The sequence below is a fragment of the Parasteatoda tepidariorum genome, chromosome 3, assembly GCF_043381705.1.
Source record: "Parasteatoda tepidariorum isolate YZ-2023 chromosome 3, CAS_Ptep_4.0, whole genome shotgun sequence".
In the NCBI taxonomy this organism is placed as follows: domain Eukaryota; kingdom Metazoa; phylum Arthropoda; class Arachnida; order Araneae; family Theridiidae; genus Parasteatoda; species Parasteatoda tepidariorum.
This window is the reverse complement of record NC_092206.1, coordinates 5,347,095-5,368,544: the sequence shown is the minus strand read 5'-3', so window position 1 is coordinate 5,368,544 and position 21,450 is coordinate 5,347,095. Positions and strand designations below refer to the sequence as shown.

The window sequence follows — 21,450 nt, the reverse complement described above, 5'->3', positions numbered from 1 at the left end:
ATCAAATTTTAAAAAGTCATGTGCCTAAAAATTCTTTTCCTTGGCAGCTATTTCGCTCAAATTTTGTTCATTATACGTTGAAACCATTGACTTTTGAAACATTTTCACCACAAAACTCCAACATCTTTCCAAAGTTCACAAAACTCCAACATCTTTCACTAAAATATCATCTTTTTATTCAAATTGTCGGAGGTAAATATTGAAATCTTTTTGACCTCTAAAGATCTTCATGAATTATGCACTTTTATTAGTATAAACTTCCTATAATTTGTGTAAAATGTATAGTTCAATGGAAAAAGAGCCAAAGACGACCATACTTCATTAAACTTATTGCCATCAAACATTTGACATCCTGTCTTCCGTAGGTATGGTAGTATAGCATGTTATAATATAATACTTGACCGAGTTTAAATATCATAGGTCTATATTAAGGGGAGATATAGGGCCATATATATATATATACGGTATATAAGCAACAAATTATTCATTTCAACCCACTATGATATATATATATATATATATATTTACTCAGTTATTGTGCGCCATTGTGGGCCCCCTAATTTGTCAATAATTAATTCCTTTTATATAGTACTATAGTATATTATAATACAATACCTAACCTGATTTGAATATTATAAATTAATATTAAGGAGCGTTACGGGGCGATTTGTACTTACAGCTTTTAAAGTACCGCGCCCCCTTTTTTCTATAATTATTTCGCGCGCTTCCTAATTTGTGTATAATTATATCCTTTGTTATGGTAGTATAGTGCGTTAAAATCTAATAGGCCGAGTTTGAATACTATAGGTTAATGTTAATGAGAGATATAGGGTATATAAGCAACAATTTCATTTTAACTGTATATTACGCACTTAGAAATGTATACATATATTCTTAAATATTGTGTAGCATTGTGATACCGAGATTTTAATTTATATTTAAAAGGAAATTTTTAATCCTCATTTATTTGCTGAAAAAAATATACGTTTAACTTAATCAAAATGTGAGATAATAATCAAACATTCGAATCGGACTTTTTCTCCGTTTCAATTTCTTTTACTTTAATTTTTCTTTTTTATTACTTTTAAAACAATAAAAACTATCTGTACAGAATTTGAAATCTGTCCTTATACATATTTGATAAGTATTAAGTCTTAGAAAAATAAACTAATTGAGATATTTATAAATAAATTTTTAAAAAACTATTGAAAATACACTCCTTATAAATTTCGGAAATATTTTAAACTTCTTTAAAAGTTATTGATAAATAACGCTGAAAATAAACTAAAATAATTAAATTTTTAGAATTCATAAATATTTAGTAAAAGGAAAATTATATATTTATTTTAAATCATAAAATGTATGTCTATTTTAAATAACAAAAAATTAAATCATCAGGAAATTTCAAAAAAAAAAGTTAAAATCAGGTTTCGATAAATAATTCTTTTAAAATAATAATGAAAAATATGGAAATTTTAAATTTAGAAATTTCTTAATTTTTAAAAAGCTAGTAGTACATAATGCTAAACAAAAACTAAACTATGTATTTATCTATTCAAAATAAGTTTTGAAGCATAATATGTACGATTACGTATTAAAAGTACAAATGTAATTACTTGAAAAAAATTAAAAATCTTGGGTAGTATATTTGTAAACGTTTTTAGTACATATATGGGAAGTTATGTTTACTTTTGTTTTTATTAGAGTTTCAATTCCACAGCGCAAAGAAATTTTATTTTTCAAAAAAAAATTCAAGCATGAAAAAAGTATATTCCGGTCTAATTTTAAGACATAATAATCAAAATTTGAAACAATTTAATAATAATAAAAAATTAAATGCCTTGCATAATATTTGTGAAAGTGTTTATGACAGTTTTAATTCATTAGTACAAATGATTAAAAAAAAATTAAAAGTGAATACAAGTTACTCACTGTTTATAAAACTGTTTCATATTAAGTCGTTATCTTGTGGTAAACAAAATGGCTCTAACATTATAACTGAACACGGCCTCGCCTCACTTGAGTTCAGAGAGAAGAGCCTTGATAATAGTGACCTATATCTCCAAAATGAACTTTCACCTCACAGTAAAAGCTGGTGGGTTGACCACTTTTTCTTACACCTTCATTGTTATGTTTTCTTACCAGAACTTCTGCAAGCATATAAGTAAGAGAGGATTAGAAAGAATCATAAAAATTTCCTTAAATGCACGATGTTTTGGGGAAACAATTTCAAGATACTAAAAGGCGGATATAAATTTTTGAAGTTCACAGAAGAAAATTAAAAAAAAAAGGTTTGAAATCCTAGAAAATGATTCTAATTAAGCAACAGAAATTTTTTTTGTTGTTCTGAATGTTTATAAAATTAAGAGTTGCGCGGTAGATTTTGAATTTAACACTAAAATTTTGCTAATTTTTAATTTTAGTCTTACAGAATATACAGTCAACATTGTTTTTCGTCTGCGGGACAAATACAATTCAAGTTATTGACGCATTCAAAATGTATACAATTGACGTATTTAAGTTATATAAAGTCCCACATTGGACTGATCGTAAAGACGCGGTACCCAGTAGATCGTCAAAGTCCAGCACCAATGGCTGCGGTCAGTAAGCGGGTGGGTGACCACTTTGATCCTGCGTAAGGACCGAGGGTGCGCGGTATCGGTCCTCGTGAAACTGTTCTAGCGTAAAGTGCTCGACTTCGATCAGGCTACCGGATCAGATCGTCGGGCTACAAAATCAGAGGAGCCATCCACTCTGCAGAGGATCAAAATTGCAATGGCATGCCTTCGGATCATCCTCAAAAATGTTTCCCAGACCGTCGCCAATAGCCCATTGTGCATCTCTAGTGCTACGTAAATAAAGTACATAACTACCTACCTTCAAGGTATAAATTGCAGTTCTGAATTAACTATAGTTTAATAATTACTCCGAAATAAACAAAATAAATTTTATATTTGTTTTCCTTTCCTAAAAATGTATTCTTAAAAAAACTTTCCGGCAAACAAAGGAAACTCTGTGTGCCTTTCATGTAAGCAAAGAACTACACGGATTAAAAATTTCCCAGGTGATTTCTTAATATTTCATCGAAAATTGATAACTCTCTTTAGATGTGATAAGAATAATTCAGTTTGAATACTGTCAGGGTAGATAAAGCACCACTGAAAAAGCAAATATATATTTTTTAGTATCTTTACTTGATATCTCAGAGGAAATAAGTCAACTTTTGTCTAAAATGTCTCAGAGGAAGTAAGTCAATTTTTGTTCACTATAAGTTCGCAAAGTAACTGAACACACGTTGACTTTATTTATATATTACAGGACAAGCTATCAATAATTATTAAAATAATTTATATCAATAATACAAAGACTCTAGATCGGTTTTGATTAATAGCGGTTTGGTAATTTCTTTAGTTTATATCAATAATACAGAGACTCTAGATCGGTTTTTGATTAATAGCGATTTGGTAATTTCTTTAATTTATATCAATAATGCAAAGACTCTAGATCGATTTTTGATTAATAACGGTTTGGTAATTTCTTCCATTTTTATCTGATTTACTAAATACTTTTAACACTTTATTTATTGTTGTTATTGCTTATGAACTAAGCTTCTACATAATATATAGCTTTTTAATTTCTTTTGCAACTTTTCGTTGTAGTTTTCATGTTGATGTAGTTATGACATAAGGTAAATGATTGATGTAGTTCTATTACATATAGTATTTCACTGATGTAGCTTCAAAGTTGAAGTTTTTAAAATTATGTAAATTGTTGATGCAGTTATATTTTTGACAGCGTTTACATTATGGATGCATTTACGTTGATGATGTTTTTAACATGATGGAAATTGATAGCGTAGTTTTTTACACGATTTATATTGAAGTTGAAATTTAAGATGCACAGTTAGGATTTTAAATATTTTTTTAACAGATTGTTAAATTGAAAATGCAGTAAAAATATGCATTTATTATTTTACAAGTATTCATCTATTCTGTTCATCATTATAAAATAAATGCTGCAAAAAGGCCTGTGTGAAACTACTACACAAATGTTAAAAAATTATTATAATAATTTTTAACGAATCTATTGGAAGTTATCGTATCCAGGATTATGAGAAATGCTATATGAATGAAAAGCTATTTTAAATATGACAAGATTTATTCAATCCTTTTGTGCATTGATGTTGAATGCGTTATACCTTTTTAATTTTTGTTTAGTTGAATTAGTAAAAAATATTTTTTTAGATATACTGATTTTATAATTTTTAAAAATAAAAAATTACATTTTTTAAAAAATGTTCACAGCAGTCATTTTCTATGAGAGTTATTATTTTTCTTTTTTAAATTTATTATGCATTGAATGTATGGTTTATTATACTGTTTTATTCTTTTGCTTTAATGATTTAATTTTTTATCTTTTTCTTTTATCAAATATTTTTAATTATCGGTAATTAAATATCCATCTATTGTTTTTTTAAGTAATTATTTTAGAGCAAGGCTACACAAACCAGTTGGAGGATAGTAGAACCGGGAAGCGGTCAATAATTAAAAGCGAACAAGCTAATATCCGCAGTAGCCTATTTGGGATGTATAGATAAATGTAATATCTAATTAAAAATTTCATTCGCTTTAAAAATATATAAATAAGAAATAAAAATCGAAATGTTTCAAACGCTCAAAAACAGTCCTCCATTTTCAAGACTTGTCAGACGTGAATGAGATGAGACAAAAGTGATTTGATATATAAAACTAAAAGTTGCAAACAAAAAATGGAAAAATAAAGGTTGAAAAAAACTAGAAAAACTATAGTAGCTGAGAAGTAGGTAGGTACTTTATATACGTCGCACTAGACCAGCACAATGGGCTTTTGGCGACTGTCTGGGAAACATCACTGAGGATGATGCAAAGACATGCCATCGCAATTTTGATCATCTGCAGAGGAAATGGCTCACCTACTTTGGTAGACCGACGACCTGCGCGTGAAGTCGAGTACTTTACGGTGGAACAGTTTAACGAGGACGGATACCGTACACCCACGGTTCTTAAGCAGGCTTATCAAAGTGGGCACCTGCTCACTAGCTGATCACAGCCAGTGATGCTTCTACTGCAAACCGTGTCTTTACTATCAGTCCACTGCGGGACATAATAGCCGAGAGAGAAAGAAGATGAAAAACAGAACAAGAAAAAATACAGTGGTCCAGAGGGGTAAATAAGCGGAAAATGCATTTATATACATTATTGGCGATCAAAATGCGCTACAGGTGGCTTAGAGTAGAACTCTCTACCTATGGCAATACCTCTCACGCTTTCACGATTAGCGTGTGGAGAGTCATAGGAGAAGGAAGCATGTTAGTTTCTGTTTTGATTTTGAAACAGATTAAAAAATGTTAAGTTAGAAAATTCTATGGAACTCTTAACTGCATTAAACACAGTTCTTAAAGAAAGCGTCGTGGAAATTTTGGAAAATATTTTTGACAATTAATGCGAAAAATATTATGGAAGGGGAAAATATCATACTACATTAACCCATAAACCCATGCCATGAGCTCAAAAATGCCCGGAAGTGGTGTATTGTGCCATCTCGAAACAGTTATGTCTAACTGCTTTTATACTGTGTAATACTGTTTGTTTTTTTTTTCTTTTTTTTAATACTGTGTAACACCTGTTGTGTTTAAGTGCATGAAGAGTGTTTCGGCCGTAAGCTATGCAAAGATTTATATTTTTGATGTTCTTCTTGTATTGACTCTGAATAAAATTTTACGCTGATTTTAGATTTCGTTTGCACTAATTTTAAAGGCTAATCATATTTCTATGACTGTCATAGCCCAACTAGTGGACATGCAGTAGCAACTATATGACACTTTTAACATTTTTGTCAATCATATGACATTTTCATCAAATTTTCCCCTTATAAGGCGAAAAAAATTTACCAGCATTCAAATTTTAGTCCGCTAAAACAAAAATTAGACGAATTAAAATCTGTAAGGTGTCCGTATTTCTGGTACCTTTAATGTTAAACAAATCTGATTAAATCAAATATACAGTGAATAATTTTGTTGACAGATATCTTGAAGAAATAGAAACGGAGGTGGGAAGATCTCTTGCAATTTTGAACGATGATTTGGAAAAACTCGAGCAGGCATCATCATCTACGAAATATGCTCCCAGGTAAGATAAAGAGTTTTTTTTTCTTCTCGTAGCGTGAATGAGGAACTGAGTATAAACAATGAGAAGTTTCTAAAATTGGATAGAATATATCTAACAGAGTTTCAAAATTATAAGTTAATATTAAGACATGGGGCATTATATGCATGCAGTACAATAGCAATTTTTTTTCTAATTTCATACGTTCATATTTGAAGTGCACTTAAAAATAAAAAATGTAGTATATATCAGTGTATGTAGTATATTTTTATTATATATATATATAAATATAAAAGTAANGTAAAGATGAAAAAGTGTTGTATTGTTTTTCAGTAGTAATAAGCTCAAAACTTAAATAAAAATAATAAGAAGAAGAACTCTTAAGTACTAGAACTTTATAATAAATAAATAATAAAAATTTTGATCGTTTTATTACGGTCACTGGTTACTCATTGGTCAAATGCTTTTTCTTTCTGGCTTGACTCTGATAAACATCACAACATTTCAAATCATGGGTAGCAAAAACTGTCTCAAAAGATGTTTGTCGTCGGATTGGTTTTCAAATCCTGCCAATGTGTACGTGTTTCAAGACGTCACAAAATACTTTTCCTTCTTCAGTATTCATATTTATATTAAAATCACCGTCAAGACAGTAATTATAAGTTAATAATAAAAAGTATATAAAAATACTTTAAATTATTATGTATATACATTAAGAATGACTGCTGGGGAAAATAAAAAGAAGAAAGAATTCTAAAAAAATTATCAAACAGCAACGGTCGCCATAGCAACGCATGCAATGACAACGCATGCGCACTGTCTATTATTATTATTGAACACAGTTGAAAAGCGTGATGACGTCCAAACAAAGTGTGCACGTCAGTTAAATTAAAATGACGACAAATCAATTTTTTTCTAAAAAAAGAGAATAAAAATTAAGTAGGAGTTTAGAAGGCAATCAACAAAAAATAATAACATTATTAACAGTGAAAAATTAAAAAGTGCATATTTAGAAACGTGTTCTTGAGAAACTTCTTGGAGTAAGTAGTTTACTAATCGTTATAGTATTACTAATCGTTATTACTAATCGTAAGTAGTATTACTAATCGTTTGAAAAAAAAAAATTTTGAGTTGATAAAATATAATCAGAAAAAAAGTGCTAAAAAAATGTGATCATTTTTATAGCACTGAATTGAAAAAAATTGAGGGATTGTAAAAAAAGTGCTGAGCTCTAAGAAAGTTTCAAAAAATAAATAAGCGGAAAGCTAAATTAAATATCCCATAAGGAGGAAAGAAGCCTGAAACGTTCTTTAAAATAAAGGTCAAGAAAATACGACACAAAAGAAGAAGAAAATAGAACGAAAAAAAATTCTATAGTAATAAAAATCTAACTTATGGGCAAATTAACACAAAATTCTTTTATTTTAATATTGTTAAGAATGGTAATAAAATAAATATTGATAAAATTGGCACCGAATCAAAAACGTAGATTTCCTTTTGTTAAAAAAAAAAATGATATTTATTAAGGTTTTGTGTCTCTTTAAACAACATTGATTAAGAACGAGAGTAGGGGGAAGAGTGGGAGTAAAACAAGTTCGAAAGAGATGAGTCACAGGTAGAAGAAATATCCCGTGCTCTACAGTTTCGTTTCAATGTTGTTAGAGAGCATGATGAAATGGAGAGTGAAGAAAGAAAATTATTATGAGTAAGTAGCATCAATAAGTTTTTTTTTTGGGGGGGGGGTCCCCCATCTTGCGTTTTGTCAATGTTTGGATAAACAAAATGGTAGGTAAAATAATTTTAATTTCTACTTTCATTTTTGTATGAGTAACTAAGTTGTTTTCAAATTGAAAATTTTACTTTAATATTAATGTAAGTATTACTACAGAAACTTACTATTGAAAATTTTATATTATTATTACCGCAGGCATGAATACTAAAACTCACTTATGAAAATTTTATGTAATTAATGTAGGCATTACTACCGAAGCTTTCTAATGAAAATTTTACATAATTAATGGAAGCATCACTACTGAAACTTACTATTGAAAATTTTATGTAATTAATGAAGGCATTACTACCGAAGCTTTCTAATGAAAATTTTACATAATTAATGCAAGCATCACTACTGAAACTTACTATTGAAAATTTTATGTAATTAATGTAGGCATTACTACCGAAGCTTTCTAATGAAAATTTTACACAATTAATGCAGGCATCACTACTGAAACTTACTAATGAAAATTTCATATCATTATTAGTTCAGGTATTATTATCGAAATTTGCTAATGAAAATTTTATGTCATTTTTAACATAAGCACTACCACCTAAACCTGCTAATGGGAATTTTAAATCATTATGAGTTATTAAAATTGATTATTATAATTTATCATAAGTAGATTAATAAACAGTGGAGGGTGGGGTCTAAAATATATTACTTACATTTTATTACATGTCAATAATTGCAAAAGTATATTTACAGCAATATTAATTTCTAGTTTGATCAATGTAAGCGTTAATAACTAATGAAAATTGTAAAAAATTCTAAGTAAGTAAAATTATTATTATATTTATTATTGTTATTATTACTATTCAGATTATTCATAAAATTATTTGTAAACATGGATAAAAAAAAAAATAATTTGCCTTGCTTATATGTTATGCAAGCAAATTATTCACCTTTATTTTCCCTTCTCCTGATTTCCTATTCATATATGACAAGTTTATAATGTACAGTTTGCCAAAAAAATGGACCACCCTGAATAACTTTTGATCTAATGATCGGATCTTCACGTTCTAGGACTGAATCTTATTGGCTCGAAGGGGTGACTTCAAATATGTTAATTAGTTAGTGTAGACGACATCTTAAGTTACGAAACCAGACACAAAAACGTACTTTCTCTATATAAGCATACATTTTTTTTCAACGGATTCGGTTTTCTGTCCCCTAAGGCAGTGTTCCCCAACCCCGGTCCGCGCAAAATAAAAAAATTGAGCGAAATCGGTTGAATAGTTCCTGAGAAATCAAATTTTTAAAGGAGTCATATATTTAAAATTCGATCTCCCAAGAACAATTCATCCGATTTCGCGAAATTTTGTATTTTGCATTGTAAAATTACATACTTTAAAATGTTGTAAAAAATTACAAATCTTAAAATTCAAACTTTTTCGAAATAAATAAATAAATTGAAAAAGAAAGTATGTTCATTCAGAAAAATTATGTTTTCGTGTCTGATTTCTTAATTTAAAATATCGTCAGCAATAATTTATTATGACATTTGAGTTCACCTTCTTGAGTCCTAGAACATGAAGATCCGATCATTAGATTCGAAGTTATTTAGGGTAATCAGTGTTTTTTTTTTATTTATTTATTTATTTTTTTAGCACTGTGGGGTGGGGGAAAAAACAAACATCCGAGGAAACTTTCTGACCTAATGATCGTATTTCGCACCCCAAATAGTACATGTTACATATAAAATAATTTTAAAAAGTCAGACAGAAAAATTAAAAATACTTTAACTCTTTCGAAGCATTCATATTGTTACCTCTTAAGAACACTAACGGACATTCCAATCATTTGAAGGTTTGAATATTATTTTACTAAGATATAGATAGTTGGTTTTTATCTTAACAGCTTAAGAAGCGCTGATTCTATGGCATTATACAATATTTAAATGGTTATTTAAATATTATTAATAATATGAATAATATTAATAATAATATTATAATAATAATATTAATAGCAATAATAATATAAATAATAATAATGATATTTAATATTTTTATAATAATCCATTTATTTAAATGGTAAAGTGTAATTTTATTGAGATCTATAGGTGATTTTGAATTTCGGAAGCTCTGCTTCTACGTATAGTGTTATATATTATTTAAGAACAGTAATAGATTTTCTAGTTATTTCAATCATTAAATATCATTTTACTGAGATGGTAATCATCATGATTGATCATCGGGAAAGCATGAAGAGAAGTGCAGGATACTTTGTTTCACGTGATGCAAGAAATACATCTTTGAAACCAATATTAACGTTTCGGGGCACTGTTAAATGACTTTTTCTTTTTCTTCCAGGATTATTTAGGATTTTGTTAGATTTTTTTCTTGATAATGGACAAAATTTTGCGTCATTTCCTTCTTTACAAATTTAATAAACTACTTAACATTTTTCTTCTGTATTTTTTTAAATTCCCGTATTTTTTGTCATTACATGCTAGTTCTTGTAAATTAGACTTCCATTTTGCGAATTTCCCTATTTTTCAATTTTTTTTCGAAGAACCAAGAAAATTCCTCACAAAATAACTTCCAAAAAGCGAAGTGAATTTTCTATTTAACGAACTTTTCTTTGAGATCCACTTTCCCAAAAATTTCGGAACATTTCAAACTAGTTAACGTATTTTACGGGGGAAATGAACTTGAATTTATTTTTGTAGCCACTTAACTTTTAGAGAAAGCAGTAAAATCCCTTCCCCTCTTTGTTTGCATTTTAAACGAAAAACTCAGACAAAATTAACGAATTCTATCGGTAGCAATTAAACTTAAAAACGCATGTGGTAATTTATATGAAACGCATGTAGTATGTTTAAAATTACTTTAAATGCAGCTGTAATTTTAAGCATAAATTTAGCTCTTTTTAGTTGAAAATGTATGTAGCATGATAGTGTGGTGGTGGTGGTACTTATTCCTCTTGGCCCAGAACAAGGCTAGACCAAGTCCAGGAGACCGTTCACCGACAGAAAATCAAACACCATCTGCGGATCCTCCAAAATAAAAAATTTCTCCAGTCCCATACAGGTCAGCAAATGATCAGGTGAAGCCTGGTGAGCACTACATTTTAGGCATACAGGGAACGTCTTTTGACCCTGAACAAATGTTAGTCCGCGGGTATGACCAGTGATTAGTCTTGTGATAGCTGTCTGTAGTTTCCTACCACCTTTTAGCTCCAGGGCAGCCCCAGGAGTATTTTGTTGATACCATTCACGAATAGGTGGAATCCTCCAAGTCCTTTACCATGATAGTGTAACACTGGATAATGTATTGCTCTATTCTTGCTTTCCATGCAGGTTTCTTTCATGGTTAAGATTTATAAAATAAATAGAAGATACTAGTTTACAAGATTAAGGGTGTATCCATTGCTATTTCAATTATGTCAAGTACTTATGAAATTAAAACCTGTTTTGTTCTGTTTAAGTATTTCAAAAGGTGATTTTATATTTAGCGAATTTTCTATACAACGAACTTATTATTGGAATTTAGTGACTTCGTTAACCGCTTCTCTGATTATCCCGAATTAAATCGGAAACTGCAAATATTTATTATCCCGAGTAAACTCGGCCATAACAGAATTCGTCAATATGTTTTGTTTTATCACGTTTTTACTCGGCCGGAGTAAAAAACAATGATAATTGGAAGTTTGCCAATTTTTGTTTGGGAGTTTTGCTGTTTGTGGGACTGTAGACGTGTTTTGTGCAATTGTATATGCGATGGTTGCTGAATTTGCATAGAAAAAAAAATAGTGCGTGGAGTCCCTTCGAGCGGAAGAAGTTAAACTTCGCAACCTGCGACGTTAATTGTAGAAGAATCAGCAGTCGTTGAAGGATCACTAGTTCTATTCAACGACCCTGCTCCGCTCGCTTCCGTGCTCTGTAATCACGGTAATATTGTGCATTTTTCCCTCCTGGACCTCTTGAACCAGTGGAAGTGCTTGTGGTTGCCTCAGCGTCTCGCCATGAAAAATGTATTTGTATTAATAATGTACGTGAAGGCGTCATAATGTAATTTCAGAAGAGAAAACCTAACAATCAATTGATATTCACAAGAGACATACCTTGACATAACCTTAAGTCCGTCGCATTGTCCGTGGGATTGTTTTCACTCATTTTTTACACTTGTTATCGACTAAGTTTGAAAATAAAAAATACTATCCTATTAAATTGTGTGTGTATCAAATCAGACTAAAAAAATATTTATAGAAAAACAATACTTTTATGACTTTTATTATTGCTAGTGAGAACCAAAACAATATGGAAATGAATGAGGGAAAACTGGATCCTACCACGTGATTTCCCGGCCTATGAAAATGTAGCGTTAAACGTTTAACACAACCTTGTTGGAAGTCGCATAAGACTTCCACTTCAAAAAGAGTAAAAAAATAGCGTAGTAAAGTAATGCAAATGATTTTTCAGATCATGAAGATGTGAACATGTACAAAGACTAATATTTAACTTTTTTCATTTGCCCGTGATAATTTGGGATAGTAAACTGATGGTAAATTAAATATTTTTTACGCATAAAAATATTATAATTTCAACTTAGAACTTGTGTACTATGTTTTGTTTTAGTTCATTGTATTTATTGATGAAATAAAAAAATATGTTAATTATTTGCATTTTTTTTCTTTAAAAAAGCGAAGCGGTTAAGTAGACGTCCGACTGCATATATCAGAGGTGGCCAACTTGCGGCTCGTTAGCCACATGCGGCTCTTTGAAGGATTATTTGTGGCTCTCGATAAATGTACCCAAGATAAAGTAAAATAATATCTGGCCCCTCACAGTATATATTTAGTTTTCAAACTAAATTACCACTTTTTTAAAAGGACATCAAAAATAAAACATTTTGTCATTTTCCTCGAATTAAAAAAAATTTGTTCCAATATTAAACAAGAAAAACTCAACGAGTATATAAAAAAGCTAGAAGGAATATTGACGCAATTCCCAAAATGGATTTTAAGACTTGAAATATTTTAAATCGTCTCTTGATTTTTTTTCTGAATCCATTTGAAATTAACATAATTCAAGGTGAGTGTTTTCCATTTACAATATAATTTTGTCCCAAAAAGCATCGGGAGAATTAGAATTAAAGAGATGCAAGAAGATCAAGCTCTACAATTAAAATATTGGTCGACGTCGATTACTGAATTTTGGAAATTTGTACCAGAATCGAAGAATCCTGAATGAAAAAAGGCTGCTTGTCGAATTATTTCAATATTCGGAACAACGTGGATCATTTTATTCCATTTTAAAATTCGTGAAATTCAAACAACGATCTGTATCAACTTACAATCTCAACAGTCTCAAGGAATTACTGAGAAGTGCTGTCACCAATTATTCACCAAATTTTAAAGAATTATCAAGAGAAGTAAAATAAATGTGTTTAATTCTTAATATTTAAATTCAATTCTTATATTTTGTACTTTTATTTATATGTTTTCAACAAATATATTTTCTGTAAAAAAAAAAATTTCATTCCTTTTTTTGCCTACCTTTTAAATACATATTTAATTGCGGCTCGCGAAAAATTTCAAAGTTTGAAAAATGGCTCGACTATCAAGGAGCTTGGCCACCCCTGGTTTATATAATAAGTGTCGAAGCAGTGCGGTACTAAACACAATCTGAACGAGAATTTGAGTTCGTTCGCAGATTGCACGTACTGTTCCACATGAATTACCGAGGGATATCTCAAGGGTATGATTTTCCATGAGAACATCCACTGAAATTACTTTTTTTATTTCTTTTCTACTTTCGGTTTTTTTTTGTCGTCGGAGTTTACTGAAGCAAATCAGTTTAGCCGTCATCAAACAACTTTCTTAATATCGAAAGAGTTTAAAAACATGGGGTTTAAGGTAAAGGTCCTTCTAAATCTTCCTATTGATATTCAGCAATTTATAGAAAAAATTCAGTATTTCTTTCATTTAATTATTACTGGCTTTTTTTCGATTTATTTATTTATTTATTAAAAGTATAATTAAATAAATAGAAACATTAATTTAACTATAAAACGACGATAGTGAACAACTTAGTAGGAAACAATGGTAAACAACACAGACATGTATCTTTAACACTTTACGGATGAGCTGTTTTCTTTCTGTCTTTCTTGCATTCGGGCTGTTTTTGTAAGAGAATTGTAAGTGCAAGTATGGAATGGGGTGGAATAAAATTCGGACATACAACTTTAACATAAATTTTAAAACGCGACTTTTTTGAAATTATACGTCAATCAGAAACCAATTTTTTTCGTGCTTTATAATCTGTCATTTAAAATGAACTACATTTTTCAAGAGAATGAAAATATGCCTATACCATACAATTGAAACTATTTCAATAATTATGCTGTTAAAATATTAAGTATTATTCTGTTGAAATATTAAATATACAAGATATCTCTCTCTATAAAAAGTCTGGATGTATAATTGATTTGGATTGTGCTCATCGGCAGTTTGGATTGTGTTTTTTTTTTTTTTTTTTTTTTTTTTTTTTTTTTTTTTTTTTCCCAACGGTTTAGATCAGGTTTCTTCTTAACAATATGCAAATTTTCAAGCGTAGGTTTTATTTTATTTTATAACCGTCGTTGAACAGCCGACCCAATTTTTGGGTTTACGTCTACTAATGTTCAACTACGTATCCTTGCAATTTTGAACCCAGTCCAGAAGACGAGGGAATTTCTGCATCAAGTATTGGGAGAAATTTGCCTTCGTGAAGGACTTTTTGATGGAACTAACCCTTATTTGCTTTATATGGAGAGGAAAACCACGAAAACCTCCCATGGTTAACCTGACTGCAAGGGGACTCTAACCCATGGTCCGTCTGCCACTGAGGATTATTCACTTCAGCACTGCACTATGGTCAATGCGAGCCGGATGCGGAATTCGTATCGACCAGCCATCGTCGGGATTCGAACTCGGTTCACCTCATTGGAAGGCGAATGTTCTATCCCCTGAGCCATCGCAGCTAAGCTGTCCTATTGCTAAGCTCACCATGGATTGGTGTAGTGAATTTAATTAAATGGAATGTATTGGCCTTCCAGATCGCAGACTCGAATCGCATGGAAAAAATTTGCCATGCATGTGATATCGAATTAAGGAGCACAACAACCGTTCAAAATCGGCCAAGGAATGCTCTCGCTTTTTTCCAACCTGACCCCGCATCAGAAAAGTCCTTTGTTCGAATCACAGACAAGGCATGGATGTTTTTTCATTCTCTGTACTATCTGCGTTCGCTATACTTACGGTAGGATCAAGGTTGGCCCACCTAATATGGTGCCCCAGAAAGAATGGAAAACAAATCTGCCGAATGACAAGCGTCAATCGAATGGGCATGGGGAAAAAAAATTTCAGTAATGACTTTTTGCCGGTTTTATATGATTCGTGCTCAGTATCAAATATACGAAATTTCACTGGTGAAAACCATTGTTATCGATTTACTAATTGTAATTTTTTCCGTGTTTTCTCTAAATTTTAAACTATATATATATATATATATGTGTGACATAAAAAGCTTCAATTAATCTTTTTATGTTAGTTTCTTTGCTATAAAACTTCATCCTAATTAATTATTCTATTTGAAATACTTTCTCACACTTTTAAAAGCCACATCCTGTTCTTAAATCTATTTTTGGCTCAACTATGCATTTAATTAAGAGCAGGAGATATTTCCCTTGCTTTGTGTGGGAAACGCGAGTTCTCTTTCATAAACCAATAGCAACTACTAAGATTTCCCTCTTTCCCTAAATTAAGACATTTTACGGATTTTACTTTGCAAGATTTTCCCTAACATATAACCAAGGAGCACAACTTTTCGTGTGCAGACCGATGATCGACTCAAGTCTTTGACGAGTGAAGACGTGTTTTTTCTCTAAGCGACTAATGGCGTACAGTAGATCAACTCGCGGCGGAAAGGTGTTTCATCTTCCCTGCCGTGCTTTAGTTTCGACCAACATCGACCAAACTTCTTTAGATGTTCTTTATGAGAACTTCAGAATTCCACCGCATTTTTTGCCACCTAGAGAAGCGAACGATCAGGAGATCGAAAAATTCTACACACAGTTCTCTCTAGAGGACCTGTATCTAGTCTTAGCCTATTTCCAAGATTTCACCAGAAGTATTGACCGTAACGGACCTCACTTCTCACACTTCGTGCATGTATCAGAATTCGCCTTCGTACGTAGAATTCAACTGGAGAAGGAGCTAAATGAAAATGACGTCACAGCACCCACTCCAAACCCTGAACCTAGTAAAGAGATTCCGGTCTCTGAATCTGAACCTCAGACTCAAAGAACCAGCGAACCCCCGGCAAAGAAGAGGAAAAAGAAAAAGAAGAGGCAAGCCAATAATGAGAACACTGCAACGACTCCAACCTGCCCCCCTGTTTCTGAAACTCTTCAACAGCCGGAGACTCCCACCTCAGTCCCCATGGAAACTACGGTAGAGAACTCCAGTCAACAGAAAGAGATTTCCACTACTGAAGAGAAAGTCCGACCCAAGTTCCTGAAAGTTCTTATGCGTGGCCTTCCCAAGGACTTTGATCCAGCAGAAATTTCCCTTGAATTGGGGAAATTGAACTTAGATATTTACAAGATAGTACAATTCCAGAAGAGGGTGGGCGGGGCCTACAGGCCCCTCCCACTATTTCTAGTTATCCTGCCTAAGCTAGCCAATCACGAGAAGGTTTACCATACGGAGAAAATCAAGCAGTTCCCGGTTAGTGTAGAGCTCTTCCACGGCGGCCGGCGGCCGCAACAATGCTTCCGATGTCAAGGATACGGACACTCTCAGCGTACGTGCACTGAAAAACCACGTTGTATGAAATGTGCTGAATGGCATTTTTCGTATCAGTGTACAAAAAGCAGAGACACACCAGCTACCTGCTGCAATTGCAGAAAGGATCACACTTCAAACTTCTCTGGGTGCGAGGCCCGCCCCAGTAGAAAGAAAACCCACACTAAAGTTCACACTCCTGCATCATCAGCACATCGCCTTGTTTCACTCATGAAGGAATTACAAGAGCTCATGAAGGACCAAGAGGTGCTTAGTCTACTACAAACTCTACTAAAGGGGAATTCCTCTTCTCAGTGATGTTCCTGAATTTCCAATCCAAGACCCACTCATATAAGGACTTGATTATCTAAACATACTACAACTTTGAACTATTTTCGACATCCACATTATGACTAAACAGTTCCGATGAATCGGTAAGTGGCGCTTCGCGCCAAAGGCCGAGATTTATCCCATTTCCAGCGTTCCAGCGTTCATTGTTTTCTGTTGCACTGATGAAGGTTGCCCTTTGAGCATCCGAAACAGCTGTCTGCTTTTAATAATATTTTTGTGTTCTTTAACGTTGTCTACCTTAGTTCATATTTCTCTGGTCTTCACTACGAACAAGCATAGATTGCACAAAAGGGGGGAAACTGTGATATGAATAATGACCTTTGACCTCTTCCACACTTACACATCTGGACAAAGCTTCAAAGGAGTGCAGCGGATGGGGGATTTTGAATACTTGTTGTAACCTTACTTACTGGTGAAGCTCAGTTTACTTACGAGCATATGTACGCCAAAATAATGCCAAATCACTCTCAATATTTTTAGCCAATAAATTATGCAAAATATTTTTGTGTAAGTCATACTGTATTAAATTTAAAACAAGTTTTAAAAAATAAATATTAATTTAAAGCGATATTGAATAAAAAAATATTTCACTTAATTTTGTATTTTATTATTCCCAGAATGTTGTTATTATTTATTTAAATAATGAATAAGATGAATCATGAATGTATTAATAGTCTACAGCAATTCTGACTGTAACCATTTTTAAAGAAGAAAATATCTAATAAGTACACACCAAAATGTAACGAAAAAGTGTAAAAATTTTACTGACGATTCACTTTGGAAACATGAGCTCAGATAGAAATTGCTTCTAACTTTGAAAAATATACAAGAATTGATTTTGTGATTACAAAAAATTATTAAATTTGCTTTTGAAAAAGCTAAAAATTAATTCTTTAGAACTAATTCAAGAATTGAATGAATGCACAAAAATTTTAATATGAATGGCAATATACAAGTTAAAAATATTATACAACTTACAAATGTTAATGCAAAAACATTTATGTTAAATGTTTATACAAGTTTAATGTTAAACTATAAAATTTACTACTATTTTTAATCTGTAATGGAAATCTTCTGATAAATCAAAAAATGTTGAGAGTTACATTAAAAAAAAAAATGATAGTAGTAATAATAATAACTTTAAAGAAATAGCATATATAAATATTTAGTCATTATTCTCAAAGTAAATTTGTACTCTGAATATTGCAAAGTTCTTGCCCATGAGTTTAGTGTGAGGCAATAATATGTTTTGTGACCAAAATTCACAAATGCACATAAAGAAAAAAATAATAAAAGGGAGAAAAGTTTCTCTCCCTCTCCTTTGTTTTCAATTTTCTACAAAATAAAGTTGTAAAATGGAGCAAAAGTAAATATTATAAGCCTTAAATTTCTTTGGTTCTTTTTTTTTTTTTTTTAAATCATGTAACCGCTAAAACTGTAGGAAGCTATTTACTTAACTTAATCAAATATTTCCTATATCTTCTTCACATCTTTTATTCTTTGAATGGATTTTTGCTACCTCAAAATGAAACTTTTGTAAAGCACTAAAAAAACTTGATCTGATATGCTGCTAATTTTGAAAAAAATTGCTACCTTTTTAACTAATGGCTATGCATCGGTGTTTTATGAAAGTAATGTGTGACAGGGAAAAAAAATAATCGAAGTAGTCTTGTTTGTTGCACAGTCTTGTAAAATTTGAATACTGATTAACACAAATGAATCACAAAACTAACATAAAAGAGTCACAAGAGAGGAAGGAGAAATGCACTAAAAAGGCACTGGAAAAGAAGAACTGGTTAGTAAAGTTCTCGTAAAAAGCATAACATTAGCTATGTAAATTTAAAGACTGATTCGATGTGATCTAACATTTTCGAAATAAAAAAATTTTCAATAGTTAGAAGGTACTTATATTTTAAAATATAATTTGTCGAAAAAATATTATTTGTAGAATATTAGATCCGTTGGTGGAGAGAGAAATCAAAACAAAAGCCTGCATGGAATAGAATTGTGAAACAAGCTAGAGTTCGCAAAGGGCTGTAGAGCTATAGAAGAAGAAGAAATCCCTATACAATAAGTGTAATTATCGATATTTAGAAAAATTTTAGAGCTGCTAAAGAGTGAGTCTGTCAAATAGCATGAAGTGAGGACAGTTCCTATCCTTTGAATTAATCCTTTTGTATTAATTAAATTTAAAAAAAAATAAATCTAATATCTTTCAAATACTAACATTTCTTTCAATGTTTAATTAAATAAAATTTTGATGCATCATCCTGAATTCTACCAGCAGTTAAATTCATATAATTATTAATAAGGTGATATTTCCTGGTGGTTCCTTTAGGTGTTTTTTTTTTTTTCTTTTTTAAATTTTTACATTTTTTTTTTGCTTCTTTCTAGCCAACAAATGAGGGACCCCATACACAATTTTACAATCTTTTGATTTTCATCGCTATGTAACGCAAACGCAGACCAGTGCAATAAAAAAAAATCAGCACGGAAGCTATTGTCCCAATGCTTGATCCAAGAGATCTCTTGTCTTTTAGGTTTCGATCAAAATTTCGAAACTACGGAGTTATATTAAGCATTAAAGTCGTAAATCCAAAATAAAGTTCGTTTTTTTTTTTTTTTTTTTTTTTTTTTTTTTTTTTTTTTGTGGCGTGTTTTAAATTTTGCTGCCTTTGCTATCACTTCAATATCCCGTGTCTTTTTTTAAAGGACATTGCTTGACCTTTAGTTGCCAGTCTTACTGCTCCACTGAAGGTCAAGCATTGTCCAAGACACAGTTAAGGGGTAGCTTGGAATATTTAAGATGTTTTAGTTCAATAAAAAAAGTGCATGGTATTGCTTATAAATGATGCGTTATAAATACAAAATAACTTCGTTTTTTCATTTTTTAACTATAATCTTAATTTTAATGTATACTTCAAGTTCATTTGGAAGATTTATTTTCATCTTAAGTGAAAGAAATGTTGGATCAATTTCTTATGTAGAATAAATAGTTTTAGATTTTAAAATATAGTACAGCTTAAGTTATTGATAATTTTGATCTATTTATTCTAGCGTGAATTCAAAGCATGTAATTGTCTTCATAGAAGTAGCCTCTTAAAAAACTTGTGATCCCAGCAAAACTTTAAATTCATATATATATATATATTCCTGCAGATTTATTAACTTTACTTTTATTGCCCTAATCTATGTTATAAGAGTATTTGAAATTAAGCATATGCATTTATTTAGTTCTTTATTGCAGAAACAGGAATAAAATTTTATAAATGCATATAAAAATAATTTTTCGCCGTAGCAAAGTTCCTATTTACTCAAAGAATAAAAATATTGAGAAAAAATATCAACATTACTATTTATTTTTTTATTATTTAATGAATAATTTAATACAAAGTGATACCTATATTAGAATAAACACTGCCGAGGCTAGTGGACCTCGAAAAATAACAAAAAAAGAACTATTTATTAACGAAAAAATTGCCGAGTTTAAAAACGGAAAAATAGGATATACTGATTTTTTAAATGTAGTGTCATATATAACAAATACAATTTAAAGAAAAATTTGAACAACGATAGTCAAAATATATTAAAGTTGAAAAAAAATTTTGAAGAAAAATTTGAGCAAAAGTGGTTAAAATATATTGAAGTAATAAGCAAAGGTTCTATTGATTCTACTTGAATTGAAGCATTAGCCTTAAAAATGAAATAGATATTTTTTTAATAAATATTAATTATTTTAATTTTTTGAAGAAGATAAAGTTTTCACAATTTTTTAATACCATTATGTGAATCATTTTAAAATCACTAAATTATTTAATTCTATAATGCTATTTCTATTTCATATTATAATTGTAACTTGAAAACTTATAGTATATATTTTGTATTTTTTTATATTTTTTAAAATATTATTTATTCGTTTTTTGTTTCTCTAAAAAGTAAGAATAGTTATATAAAAAAACAACTTTGTCAAAATACTCACAAATACAAATATGTCAATATGTTTGTTTTTACATTTTTAATAGTATCTATATATATATATTTCTCTTACATGGCGACAAAATGTCACATGCCAAATCTAGCTGAGATGGCTCAACATGTAGCACTTTTAAAAACGGAAACTGAAATAACTAGAGAGAGCATATTCTAGGCAGAAACGAATTTATATATTGCGAATTTATTTGACGATTTTAGATTAATATCACGAATTTATTTATTTTACTAGAATTTGTTCAATTTTTAAGAGACATAATTATAGCCAAAATTTCAACCTTTTTAAAGAGATCAGTTTTAGAAATTTTATCTTGAGATTTTATACTATAGCACATTTATAATAGGTTTAACGAATTACATGTCATTTATTTGAATTCAAATTTATTTTAATGACTTAGTATTTACTAAAAAGATGTAATTTTT

The 21,450-nt window shown here is 30.5% G+C and overlaps 1 protein-coding gene across 2 annotated transcripts in view; it reads left to right on the top strand.

Annotated features, from left to right (window-relative positions):
* The first annotated feature begins 3,184 nt into the window (after positions 1-3,184).
* The window catches only part of LOC107443053 (uncharacterized), a 34,640-nt gene continuing 16,374 nt past the window's right edge, over positions 3,185-21,450 (top strand). The window contains exons 1-2 of one of the 2 annotated variants that reach the window (XM_043043243.2): positions 3,185-3,246; positions 6,063-6,167. In XM_043043243.2, coding sequence (XP_042899177.1) covers positions 3,233-3,246; positions 6,063-6,167 — 119 coding nt within the window. In that variant the 5' untranslated portion in view covers positions 3,185-3,232. Of the gene's footprint in view, positions 3,247-6,062; positions 6,168-7,746; positions 7,849-21,450 lie in introns of those variants that run through there. The other variant, XM_043043244.2, reaches the window with a different exon arrangement.